At 47.1% G+C, this 14468-nt stretch overlaps 1 protein-coding gene across 1 annotated transcript in view; it reads left to right on the forward strand.

The window, feature by feature from the left end:
- Positions 1–1555: 1555 nt before the first annotated feature.
- parp8 (poly (ADP-ribose) polymerase family, member 8) overlaps positions 1556–14468 on the forward strand; it is a gene marked incomplete at its 3' end in the record, with an annotated part of 65125 nt that continues 52212 nt past the window's right edge. Inside the window, exons 1-2 of the mRNA XM_084440422.1 lie at positions 1556–1664; positions 2323–2377. Coding sequence (XP_084296548.1) covers positions 1574–1664; positions 2323–2377 — 146 coding nt within the window. The 5' untranslated portion in view covers positions 1556–1573. The remainder of the gene's footprint in view (positions 1665–2322; positions 2378–14468) is intronic.

Below are 14468 nucleotides of genomic sequence, written 5' to 3' on the forward strand. Positions count from 1 at the left end.
CGCCCATGTCGGGGATGATGCATTACATCTTAAAGTCTCTCAACACCATTTAAGATGTAATGCATCATCCCCGACATGGGCGGCAGCAGTGAGTAGGCTAAACAACGCGGAGAGCGCCGATTCGCCGGTAGAAGAAGACAGTCGATGCGCTGTGGATATAAAACATTTAAGTGTACAAATTTGCCTTTTATTTGAAAGGTGGGGGACTACAAACTGTAGCGACCTCAGAGAAAAGGCTTTCATCTTTCCAACGATGTGTTTACTTTGGTGAGTAACGAAACGGTTTTGTCTGTAGACTCGGACGACCGGGCCGATGAAGCGCTTTCATAGGCAAATTGCATTGAGAGTAACAGGGCGTTATCTGTATAGATATCGCCCTGGACCAGGTCTAGGGTCCACTGATCCATGGTCCAACTTACCGTAGAACCCATTATGTTGGCAGTTCCACAAGCTGCCCAAACATGGGTGGCCATTCACCTCCAAATATTTTTTGAAAAATTGATTGAAACGTCCCTCGACATGGGAAGGTCACAGAGACACAGACTGGCATCAATCTCTCCACCTAATGAACGCAGCAACACCACACCTGTCCTGATCACACACACCTGTGCGCGCACAGAACCACGACATGCATTCATGGGCAGAGGTCTGTGCTCTCTGAGCACCATGTCTAGTTCCCTAATGATCCATACAGTAGTCTGTTCTCTAGTAACCCATCATTATCTACTATAGTCATGGATTAAGTTAATTAAAAGCTACTCATTAACGAAGCATTAGTTCCTCACTCGTTCCCTAACTGAATCCATGATGGTTCAGACTGTGGAGTACAGTATTAATCAGGAACTAGGGCTAGGCTACTCATTAACCAATCAATCGTTCCTCAATCCCCACTCTTATCTACATTTTGTGTACCTTATTGTAAAGTGTTACCGAAATCAAAAATAGTGTAAGTATGTAGGCTGCATAAGTATACAGGCCTATAGCTGATTATTTTCTTGTTGATTTGATTCAAAGTAGGCTCTTCATCACTATAGTGACCATTCTTTCAAAGACAGGCTATGAGGTGGGCAGTCTCAATGGAATGTGAGATTTCTCAATCGAAAGATGGGGAAGTGTAACCTTAATACCACAAATAATTATTTATATTGTGTGATCATTTCCCGGCATCGTGTGCTTGGGAAGCCCGGCTGTTCCGCTGCGCTTCAACAGTGGTGGCAGTGTTGGTTTCACTTTAAGACTGTCTCCAGCCCTAGCTGAGATCGCCATTGTTGGGTTCAGCAGTGATGAGGAGTGGAGACTGGGGCTTCCGGGGTAAAGCAGTGATCTTTGTGAGAGACATTGAGGAACTGATCCTGAAGCAGAGTCCTGAAGCAGAGTCCTGATCAGACCAGTCGACCGTGTTTATCCGTGATGAGCGCGTCTGGACGCTGAGACCTGATGGTGCGTCGGACACACCTGGGCTTTGACCAAAACACGCTCGATGACTATCCGCTCTCTGGACTACATCATTCCTTTTACAGGGATATTATTTCGCTCATAATAGAAAGAAAGCCATTCCAGTGGGTTTTATTTCATGGGGATGTGTTCAAGGCAAGAGAGGATACAAAAAGACGTCGACATCGTAATTCAAAGGTGCAGGGCAGATAAGGACTGCCTGTTCTCGGGTGAGTTTCACGGCGGTTTTCCTCCGGTGATGTCGAGGGTATAGATCCACTCACACATCCCTAACCATCGCAAAGAACAGGAAACATTATTAGTCAACCTACGATGTTGCCTAGAATTACAAACAAGCTCCTTCTGTAATCACAAACAACAGGCTACGCTATTCCATGTGAAATAGATGCGTAAATAGGATAAGGAACCTTTAATGTGTGTGTACCAGGCCTTGAGGGATAGACAGTGGGGTTTATTTCTTCCGTGAATGGGAACGGAGGAGAAAATATAACATTAATATGCTTGTCATGATGGCACAATGGATGGCTTCTTGCGAAATCATTTTCTAATCTGAAACTGGCAGCCCGCCGGGGCCCCAGGCGACAGAGCGCTGTCACTGACCATAGTTTGGACGGACAAGAAGCGTGTGTAAATGTGGAGCTAAACAACACATGGCACCTTTAAACAACACATGGCACCTTTAAACAACCTGGCACCTTTAAACCCGACATGTTCTACCGGAGGAAACCCCTTTTGATGTTGCCATGGAAACTGCACTTGTTGAAAGGGGACTTTTATTGTGGTCATGGTTCTTGTGTAGTTCTTCCTACCGAGATTGATCGAACCCGACCTCTTCTGCTAAAGTTCCGTTTCTTCCTTTCGTTTCAGATTTCAGATACAGCGACGCCACGTTCACGTTCACGTATTCCAGAGCATCCAGAAGGTAAGCGCTCCCATTGTGATGATGTTCTAAACATGGTCGTGTTCAGTCCCTAAACCTGACCCTACCCAGGGGTCCCTAAACCTGACCCTACCCAGGGGTCCCTAAACCTGACCCTACCCAGGGGTCCCTAAACCTGACCCTACCCAGGGGTCCCTAAACCTGACCCTACCCAGGGGTCCCTAAACCCGACCCTACCCAGGGGTCCCTAAACCTGACCCTACCCAGGGGTCCCTAAACCCGACCCTACCCAGGGGTCCCTAAACCCGACCCTACCCAGGGGTCCCTAAACCCGACCCTACCCAGGGGTCCCTAAACCTGACCCTACCCAGGGGTCCCTAAACCCGACCCTACCCAGGGGTCCCTAAACCTGACCCTACCCAGGAGTCTGCAATCTCTCTAACCCCGACCCTACCCAGGGGTCCCTAAACCCGACCCTACCCAGGAGTCCCTAACCCCGACCCTACCCAGGGGTCTGCAATCTCTCTAACCCCTCTCCAGTGGCTCCCTGGCCTGGACTAAACTATATGAAATTAATAAATCAACAAAAAAACAAATGAATAAATAAATGAATAAATAAATAAATACATGTATTATTATTAAATACATTTAATTCAGCACAAATTAATGCATAAAAATCACCAGAAGGCAGGAAATGAAGTGTTTGACCTCCGAAACCTCCCTTAATATGTCCCCCTGTGGAAGCATTTCAATTATTAATCAAATTATTAAAAGTATAATATGTAGTATGTGGATTATTTCCCCCATCTAGTGTCTAAAGATAAGAACTGCTACAACACGACGTATTGGTTGCCAAAATGCGAGAGAATGCACTGTTTCAGTCATACTGTGATAAGATCTTCACTCCGAGAGGAACATAACGTTACACTAATCAGTAATCACAACCAAGTATTTCAGAGTGTCAAGTTACGTTAGATGCTGTAGTGTGGAGATAACGTTAGGTCTGGCTATGCAGATTCCAAGAAAGATAACGATAGCTAGTTAGCTAGCTTACTGGTCTAGTAGAAAAGTAGCCATGTCACCATGCGACTTCATCCCATGAAACTCCATGAACTTCGTCCAACGCGCAAACGCTGGCCCGATATTAATCCGACTTTTGCTCCTTCTTCGGTCACTGAGCTTTTGAGATTCGTATCGCACGGTTCACCGGGGCTCAGGCGGAGAAGCAGGATGACAAAACTCAACCATTTTAGTTCAGTGAGCGGAAGTGGACGGAAAAGCTTTATAGTTTTATAGTCGCACACACACTTGATGCTGACCAACATCTATAATGCTGCTAATTCATGGAAGTATAACGTTAGCTGGCTACTGCTAATCTCACAGTGGTGAAGCTAGAATAGCACCTGGCAACCCAGCGCGCAGTACCAACGCTGTAATACTATTGGCTGGTATGATATCAACAGTGTCATTGTCGGGCTGTCAAAATTTCATAATGTAATAATTTCAGACAAAATATATTTTTTTTATGGAAAAGCAATACTTTTACTCTGCAGCCTCTACGAGTTGGTGATTAAACCATAAAGGGACATTTAAATACCTCAATACTTGGTCATTTAAACCAACCCCACAATACCGTTACATTCAGGTGATTTATGTCTAGTGGTCTGTGTTCTTTGTTGAATAATATTGCTGAATAATCACCTAATAAAGGTATTATTCAGTTAACCATATGAGACAACTTGTACTGTATACTTACTTATAATGTGTACTATATTGATACTTTTGACACTTGTTCTCCAAAACGATTTACAGTAAGTACAGTAAGTGCTGTACAATATACAAAGAGCTGGTCTAGACTACAGATGATCCATTCTTTTAAGAAGCCTGTAGGTGGAGGGGCCCGTGGGGGGCGGGGCCTGTAGGTGGAGGGGCCCGTGGGGGGCGGGGCCTGTAGGTGGAGGGGCCCGTGGGGGGCGGGGCCCGTAGGCGGAGGGGCCCGTAGGTGGAGGGGCCCGTAGGTGGAGGGGCCCGTAGGTGGAGGGGCCCGTGGGGGGCGGGGCCTGTAGGTGGAGGGGCCCGTGGGGGGCGGGGCCTGTAGGTGGAGGGGCCCGTGGGGGGCGGGGCCTGTAGGTGGAGGGGCCCATGAGGGGCGGGGCCTGTAGGTGGAGGGGCCCGTGGGGGGCGGGGCCCTTAGGTGGAGGGGCCCGTGGGGGGCGGGGCCTGTAGGTGGAGGGGCCCGTGGGGGGCGGGGCCCGTGGGGGGCGGGGCCCGTAGGTGGAGGGGCCCATGGGGGGCGGGGCCTGTAGGCGGAGGGGCCCGTAGGTGGAGGGGCCCGTGGGGGGCGGGGCCTGTAGGTGGAGGGGCCCGTGGGGGGCGGGGCCCGTAGGTGGAGGGGCCCGTGGGGGGAGGGGCCCGTGGGGGGCGGGGCCTGTAGGTGGAGGGGCCCGTGGGGGGCGGGGCCTGTAGGTGGAGGGGCCCGTGGGGGGAGGGGCCCGTAGGCGGAGGGGCCCGTAGGTGGAGGGGCCCGTAGGTGGAGGGGCCCGTGGGGGGCGGGGCCTGTAGGTGGAGGGGCCCGTAGGTGGAGGGGCCCGTAGGTGGAGGGGCCTGTAGGGGGCGGGGCCCGTACGTGGAGGGGCCCGTGGTGGGCGGGGCCCGTAGGCGGAGGGGCCCGTAGGTGGAGGGGCCCGTAGGTGGAGGGGCCCGTGGGGGGCGGGGCCTGTAGGTGGAGGGGCCCGTAGGTGGAGGGGCCCGTAGGTGGAGGGGCCTGTAGGGGGCGGGGCCCGTACGTGGAGGGGCCCGTGGTGGGCGGGGCCCGTAGGAGGAGGGGCCCGTGGGGGGCGGGCAGAGCGACTGGGAGCTGATGATGTCCTCAGCGGGCTCCTTCTGGACGTCCAGCCCCCCCGCGCTAGTGGGGCCCCTCTCCTTCAGGCACGCCATTGTCATGATAAATATGCTAATTCTAAATGAGGTGTTCAGGAAGTGCACACATTGCTCACTGGGCCTTGCGACGTGTCTAGATAAGACAGCCCCCCCCCCCCCCCCGCCCCCCAACAAGATTTACTGGACATCCCCCTAGAGTAATGGGGCTGCTCCTGTGTTTGAAATCAGTTTTCTCTTAATTAGTGCAAACCTTGGGGCCTAGAAACCTCCATCTTCTCCAAGTCTGCCAAGTCATTTCCTGGTTCTGGGCTCAGGCCGGGTGTGATTGGCTGCTAGGCCCCTGATTGGCCCTTTGCGTGTCTGTGTGTCTACGCATGCGTCCTGCTTCCACCTGGTAACGTGCTAACAGTAATGCTAGCACTCTGTGTGGTTGTGCCCTCGGATGTCCCTAGTACACAAAGCCTGTCATGGGACACCTGGGAAATGATACCATGGGTGAAGGATCACGCCACCTAACAGAGTCGGTCCTAACAGAGTCGTCCCCTGTCCTAACAGGGTCGTCCCTCTGTCCTAACAGAGTCGTCCCTCTGTCCTAACAGACTCGTCCCTCTGTCCTAACAGAGTCGTCCCTCCGTCCTAACAGAGTCGTCCCTCCGTCCTAACAGAGTCGTCCCTCTGTCCTAACAGAGTCGTCCCTCTGTCCTAACAGAGTCGTCCCTCTGTCCTAACAGAGTCGTCCCTCTGTCCTAACAGAGTCTGTCCTAACAGAGTCGTCCCTCTGTCCTAACAGAGTCGTCCCTCTGTCCTAACAGAGTCGTCCCTCTGTCCTAACAGAGTCTGTCCTAACAGAGTCGTCCCTCTGTCCTAACAGAGTCTGTCCTAACAGAGTCGTCCCTCTGTCCTAACAGAGTCGTCCCTCCGTCCTAACAGAGTCGTCCCTCCGTCCTAACAGAGTCGTCTCTCTGTCCTAACAGACTCGTCCCTCTGTCCTAACAGAGTCGTCCCTCCGTCCTAACAGAGTCGTCTCTCTGTCCTAACAGACTCGTCCCTCTGTCCTAACAGAGTCGTCCCTCCGTCCTAACAGAGTCGTCCCTCTGTCCTAACAGAGTCGTCCCTCTGTCCTAACAGAGTCGTCCCCTGTCCTAACAGGGTCGTCCCTCTGTCCTAACAGAGTCGTCCCTCTGTCCTAACAGAGTCGTCCCTCTGTCCTAACAGAGTCGTCCCTCTGTCCTAACAGAGTCGTCCCTCTGTCCTAACAGAGTCGTCCCCTGTCCCAACAGAGTCGTCCCCTGTCCTAACAGAGTCGTCCCTCTGTCCTAACAGAGTCGTCCCCTGTCCTAACAGAGTCGTCCCCTGTCCTAACAGAGTCGTCCCTCTGTCCTAACAGAGTCGTCCCTCTGTCCTCACAGAGTCGTCCCTCTGTCCTAACAGAGTCGTCCCTCTGTCCTAACAGAGTCTGCCCTCTTTGCAGTCTGGAATAAACAGTTTGGAAATAAGACTGACGGAGAGGCAAGGAACTTTGCTAACACAGTTGAAAGTATTTTGTCCTTGTATGGTATTAACGCTCATCATATTCCATGAGGGTATCTACATTTGCATGATCAAACATAATCATTTTGAGGATTTAATGTTAGGGTGCATTTCCCCCTGAATATGGGTTTATGTCAACATCCAGCCTATTTAAATTTAATTAGCAAAGCCTATCGAGTCAGAAGTCACAGCTCTCTCAAGGCAAACACTAGGGTATTAATATTCGTAGATACTGTGATGAATCAGCTTAGGTGGATCTTATTTTGTGAGTGAGGTAAGCGAGATCTAACGTGATTCTGCCTTTTGAGAGCCGGTTGTGTTTCAGACTAGTAGTATGATCCTTGCTGGCTATGTTGGATGTATTGGCCAGCAGAAATCTCTTATCTCCTATATTTAGAAAGTATAGGCTAATTCCAACAAGTATGTCCTACATAAAAGGGCAGCATAAAATGGAGTCTTGTTGAACCTCTCCTTGATTTCAAACCTGTTACTGTTTTCTTTGAGGTGGACAATCCAAGTTGTTTGATGTGAGTCGCTCAGCGTTCAACCTTTGATGCCTTCGAGAGGAGAGAGTCAGCTGGTCTCTACTTGGTTACCAGCCTCACCTTTTCAAAGGCATCAAATCTCTACTCTCTATCCGTCTCATGTATCAAACATACCCTTTGTTTTGCTGGGCTTACAATGCATTGATCACCTGAAGTAGCTTCCATGGCCAAACTCATTATAACCACCATACAAGGCTTTCAGCTTGAATCAAGACATAACTGGACTAGATTTTAGGCCTACATTGATGATGGCAATTAACAATGAATTGCTGCCTCCTCAAATATTGATTGATTGATTGATTGAATGATTGTATTTCAAATCATCTGGATGCTGAAACTCTTTGCTCCAGATAATATAAGGATATTAAGTACTTGTTTAAGTACCTGTTATAGAATAGGGTTATAGGAAAGCCCTATGATACTGTCTGTTGTGGAAATGAGCTACAGTATGGAATAGTCTGGACAGAATATGGGCCATGGTGTTGATCATTTTAAACTGGCAGACTCGCAAGGCCTTGAGGCAGACGGTCTTAAACAGGGGTTAACAACAGGTTAGGCTTCTCTCAGACCACACAATCTACCAGAGTACTCTGTGCTGAATATACCAATACAAGCGCAGAATGTTCTGAAGTCTTTCTGACACCCTTCATCTGTGGACTGACATTAGCAATGAGTGGCAGTTCACTAGAAAAGAGACAACCTCCATCGAAAGCGAGGAAGTGAGTGTCATGGGGAGTTTCTCAATCAACATTCAAGTGTGTCAAGTGTGGTAGAAAAAGGAAGTTGCACACTTCCTGATGAAATGCATAGAGCTTGTGTAGAAAAACACACTGGCTCTGTCACCATTGGTGAAAATAATCCTTTACAAGTAGCGTAGCAGTCTTTCAGTTCCAAGGACATGAAAATCCTTCTCAAAATACTTCTAGCTAAAGACTCATTACAGCTAAACGTCAAGTTGGGGGAATTCTCATGCCAGTGGCCCAGTTTCTGGTGACATGTTATGAAGTAAGCCTGAAAGCCTTTCTAGAGAGGACAGCCTGGCCCTCAGGACGCCGCCATCATGGACTCAACGCTAGCTCCTCTTTAATCCCAGCACTCATTCCTCCACGGTTGAACCCTTCCTGACGTTAAAGAAGTAGTCCACTCCAAAGACACACTTATCAAATTAAAATGAAAACAAATCTGGATATTTTAGCAGCAGCAGGAGCATACTGTATTTGTGCACTCAGAGAATCTGCATCACAGGGCTTCCATAGTGTAAATCCTCCTATAAGCCTTATTGAAAATTAATTGAAAAGATTAGCATCTTATTTCTGGATTTAATGTGATGTTTTCATTTGTGTTGAGGTACATAAGGGGGTCTACATCGCACTGTAGCATATCTGAAGATAAAACAGTTTGAGCTTTGATAAACATCGCACAATGATTTTGCTCTGGACTTAAAAGTAAGCTGAAAGATGAAAGTGGAAAGATGAAATGACAAGCAGCAGAATGCGCTGGCTGGGTGATAGAACTGGTGTCTGCCTCTAATGAATAGAAATGGAACAAGGTGATTCTGCTGAAAGCCCTTTGTAATAACAGAGGCACGACTGCACCATTTCAGCACAGATGCAACACCTACAGCAGAGTAATTAGACATTTGGTATTTAACTTAATTGTCCCCCACCCGATGGAATTGAGGAGGGGGCGGACATTAGATTGACCCCTGCATGTTAGTTTGTGCGTGCGCACGTACGTGCATGCGTTTGTCAGTCACACATATACAAGAGCCCACCACCTGGGGGCGCTCACAACATTAACAAGCACACATTTACAATAGCTGTGATCACATACGTGCACGTGCAGTCAGATAGTAGTGCATGTGCAGTCAGATAGTAGTGCACGTGCAGTCAGATAGTAGTGCATGTGCAGTCAGATAGTAGTGCATGTGCAGTCAGATAGTAGTGCATGTGCAGTCAGAAAGTAGTGCACGTGCAGTCAGATAGTAGCGCATGTGCAGTCAGATAGTAGTGCATGTGCAGTCAGATATTAGTGCATGTGCAGTCAGATAGTAGTGCATGTGCAGTCAGATAGTAGTGCATGTGCAGTCAGATAGTAGTGCACGTGCAGTCAGATAGTAGTGCATGTGCAGTCAGATAGTAGTGCATGTGCAGTCAGATAGTAGTGCATGTGCAGTCAGATATTAGTGCATGTGCAGTCAGATAGTAGTGCATGTGCAGTCAGATAGTAGTGCATGTGCAGTCAGATAGTAGTGCACGTGCAGTCAGATAGTAGTGCATGTGCAGTCAGATAGTAGTGCATGTGCAGTCAGATAGTAGTGCATGTGCAGTCAGATAGTGCATGTGCAGTCAGATAGTAGTGCATGTGCAGTCAGATAGTAGTGCACGTGCAGTCAGATAGTAGTGCACGTGCAGTCAGATAGTAGTGCATGTGCAGTCAGATAGTAGTGCATGTGCAGTCAGATAGTAGCGCACGTGCAGTCAGATAGTAGCGCACGTGCAGTCCGATAGTAGTGCATGTGCAGTCAGATAGTGCATGTGCAGTGTGGGACAACGTGTGTCCTGTTGCAGCTGGCTTGTTTCAGTGGGGTTTGTCATGCACATGGTGAGATGATGTAGGTCCACGGAGGTCCGTAGCTTGTGTCCTGGGTGGTGGTAAGGCAGGTACAGGAGGATTGTAGACCTGATTCACTCAATGAACCCATATCCTAAAATGGGATGAGTTTTGTTTCACGCATTAATACTTTGACTTTGGAGGGATTGAGTGGAAAAGCTAAAAACCAAAGCTGGATTTCCCTTCTATCAGCTGTGTTCCAGCTCGGGAAACAAGCTGTCGATTCTGAAATATGGATGTGTCTCCTAGTGAGTGAAGTTGGCCATTATACATTCATCATTGCAAAACTGTTAAGTCTAAATATATTTATCAACTTGAAGACGCTTAGTGAAGTCTCTTGAAGCCCTTTGTGTTTTTGGGTCTTTCCTCATGGATGAAAAAGGCGTCTCACACAGGGATCTCTTACAGTTTCATCTTCTCTTGATGCCCAAAGTAGATGAATGATTCATTACCGGAACCATTTCTACAAACTCATTTAAAGCTGCAATCATTGATTTTATTCACATTGTTGTTATTCCAGCATTTCTGCCTGTGTTGTCAATAGCCGGCCAATTGCTCCGCCCCCGTGCCTTATATGGCTCTTGTCTTATATGGCTCTTATATGGCTCTTGTCTTATATGGCTCTTGCCATTCGTTTTAGCTGTTGGTTTGTAAACAAGTCTAGCAGAAATGTTTATAAAATTGTAAAATCTAGCAGAATTTATAGGTAATATAAAATCACTGATTGCAGCTTTATGTTTGTACATTGATCTGTTTGTCCTCAAGTCAATTTAGTTTAGACGCTTGCTAAGATTGAATAAAGGCTATATTCTATAAGAGGGATCCCTCCCTATCTTGTAGGCTACATAGAGTGTGATGTTCACCTAAACACACTGCCATACTACCTGCAGCATCTTCATAGCATGGTCGTAGTTTGGTAGTGCATCATTTGCGTATGTTGTGATTTCTGCTACATTATATCAAAGTCATATCCCCAGCGGTTTGTGCTTGGGAACGGAGGCAGTTGTAGTGGTGTTTTGAAAGGGAAGTTAAGAGAAAAGTCCTGGGTTTGCCAACCCTCCAGGTGATCCTCTCCAAGCTGATCCCCCATTGATTTGTTGTCACTCCTGGCGGTCTAGCTGGGATCTCCTGAGATTCTATCCACGCTCTGAAGGTCAGACTGCAGGACACACACACACACACACACACACACACACACACACACACACACACACACACACACACACACACACACACACATACACACACACACACACACACACACACACACGCACACACACACACACACACCACACAGTTCTCTTTTGTTTGTGGCTAGAATCCTGACCCATTCTTCTTCAGGTACTGTATGTTGTGATAACACTATTTTAAATATCTGTTGTAGAGAAAATGACTTCTAGGGCTTTAGCATAATGGTCCAGGTCTATCCCCCAGCGCTCTGCCTGAAGGGCCTGGTGCTACTGCCTCTGGGTCTTATGATCAGATCTTTAGCCAAGTGAAGCTACACGTTGCGTTGGTGTGTAATATCGGTTGCATGTGTTATTCCAATCAAACTGCCACATGCTCCTCTTCAATATTAGATGGTGTTAATATTCATGTCTTGCATTCATTTTCAACAGTACAAATGATCTTTGAGTAAATGAGCATGTGTAAATATTGCTAGTCTCAGGCGGTGGGTCTAAAGTACTAATTTACTGCACAGGGGTGACCAGTGTGAGACACATCGTATGCAAAATATAATTGATAATCTTGGAGGGTCCTTATTTCTCTTAAGTGGTGAAGGACCAATTTCTTTGCACTGTAAGTTTCTCCATTAAGGGCTGGTATTTACACTGTAATATCACCAGCAGACGATATTCTCCTGGTCAAAAGTGATCGATGTTTTCCACGTTACAGCTCTTGGTAACTAGAATGCCTGCAGTAACTAGGGATGAGCTAGAATTCTAACTGCCAGGCTCTAATGTGTATTTATTTATGTTTTTATTTTTTATTTTATTTATTTATTTTATTTTATTTATTTATTTATTTATTTATTTATTTATTTATTTATTTATTTATTTATTTATTTATTTATTTATTTATTTATTTATTTATTTATTTATTTATTTATTTATTTATTTATTTATTTATTTATTTATTTATTTATTTATTTATTTATTTATTTATTTATTTATTTATTTATTTATTTATTTAATTAATACTATGAATGGTTTAGTTACAGACAATACCTGGAAATACCTGAACTGTCAGATTCTTTATTTAAACTCTTTATTATTATTTGTATAAAAACTAGGCTATCGGATAACATTACAAATCATTCATTTGATCTGGCTCTGTGACACTGCCACAGGGTTGATCATGAGAGAGAGAGAGAGAGAGGTAGGCCTATTCACACTGCCACAGGGTTGATCATGAGAGAGAGAGAGAGAGAGGTAGGCCTATTCACACTGCCACAGGGTTGATCATGAGAGAGAGAGAGAGAGAGGTAGGCCTATTCACACTGCCACAGGGTTGATCATGAGAGAGAGAGAGAGACAGGGTTGATCATGAGAGAGAGAGAGAGAGAGAGAGACAGGGTAGATCATGAGAGAGAGACAGGATTGATCATGAGAGAGAGAGAGACAGGGTTGATCATGAGAGAGAGAGACAGGGTTGATCATGAGAGAGAGAGAGAGAAACAGGGTTGATCATGAGAGAGAGAGAGAGAGAGAGAGAGAGACAGGGTTGATCATGAGAGAGAGAGAGAGGTAGGCCTATTCAAATATCAGTAGCCTAGAAAGGATAACAAGCGAAAGAAGTTATTTCCACCTCTATTTGCACGTTGTGTAAAAACAACAACTCTTCTGCATGTACTACAGTTCTGCATGTAAAAAATAAATTTGCCCTTAAAACATTGGGATTGTTATACTGTATGTTAAGATGTAATATATTTATACCAATACAATGCCTCTCGAGTATTCGGTCTTAAGAACAGTAGAATATTCGAAAATGATTTTGGTCAGTCATGCAAATCCCTAGTAGTAACAGCGTTGTAGTTACTGCAATGTAATAACATGATTTAGCTTGCATAGGTTATTGCACAAGTGGAGGTAAATATGAGTGTTGTTTGAAACAGCAGGCAGGCTCAGCCATGCAAGCACAGAGCTTCCTTATGAAGCCTAAAGATAACTCACATATTCTCATCATGTTTTAACTACAGTAAACTGGGGCAGAATAATGTGATAAACCCATTGGGTTTAATTCAGAAACTTTTGGAGAACACGGCTTGACCCTCCTTAATTATGAATATATCAGAATTCTCAGACTAAACAGGAGAGTTTAGTGGTGGAAGACCTTTTATTTTTTATTTTATTTATTTTTTTATTTTTCATTTTGAAGCTACTCATTCAGAAGTTCCCAGTGGAGGTGGAGGTGTCAGAGTGAGTTCTGAGGCGCATGGTGAGGAGACTCAACTCCCTTCACTTGGTTTTGCTTTTGTTTTCAGGGGTGAATGGAGGATGTTAGCATGTCAGAGAACGTGTGAGAGGGACTCTTCGTATGTCATCACCGCGTTCTCCACAGCACCTCACCCACACTTCTCCCTCTGGAAACACATGGGACTAAACGCTCTACAGCCACAGGGCCCTGAGAGAGAGAGAGAGATCTACAGCCCCGAGGCCCTGTAGAGAGAGAGAGAGATCTACAGCCCCGAGGCCCTGTAGAGAGAGAGAGAGATCTACAGCCCCGAGGCCCTGTACAGAGAGAGAGAGAGCTCTCTAGCCCTGAGGCCCTGTACAGAGAGAGAGAGAGCTCTCTAGCCCCGAGGCCCTGTACAGAGAGAGAGAGATCTACAGCCCCGAGGCCCTGTACAGAGAGAGAGAGAGATCTACAGCCCCGAGGCCCTGTAGAGAGAGAGAGAGAGATCTACAGCCCCGAGGCCCTGTACAGAGAGAGAGAGAGATCTACAGCCCCGAGGCCCTGTACAGAGAGAGAGAGAGATCTACAGCCCCGAGGCCCTGTACAGAGAGAGAGCTCTCTAGCCCTGTGGCCCTGTAGAGAGAGAGAGATCTACATCCCTGAGGCCCTGTAGAGAGAGAGATCTACAGCCCTGAGGCCCTGTAGAGAGAGAGAGAGAGAGAGAGAGAGATCTACAGCCCTGAGGCCCTGTAGAGAGAGAGAGAGATCTACAGCCCCGAGGCCCTGTAGAGAGAGAGATCTACAGCCCCGAGGCCCTGTAGAGAGAGAGAGCTCTCTGAACCAGCCTGACTAGCGTCTGTCCACAGTTCGACCCCCGGTCTCCAGCCAGCCATGCGCCCAGCGTCTAGGGAGCATATTTCATCAGTGGATTAAGGAGACGTCAGCGCACGGCCATTTCATCAAATCTAATTCCACCACTCCAAGTCAAGTTTTGTGATTACCAGCAATCAACAGGGGCCCACACTTCATGCTCAAATGGACCTGGCAGGCTTTAAGACTCCTATCCAAACCCCCCGAGCTCAACACTGTGCTCTCTGAGGGAGATGAGGAATGTGTTTGTGGTGTGGGGTTGGGTCTGGTTCCTGCTCTCTGAGGGAGATGAGGAATGT

This window comes from Borostomias antarcticus (assembly GCF_949987555.1).
Source record: "Borostomias antarcticus genome assembly, chromosome: 6".
Lineage (NCBI taxonomy): Eukaryota > Metazoa > Chordata > Actinopteri > Stomiiformes > Stomiidae > Borostomias > Borostomias antarcticus.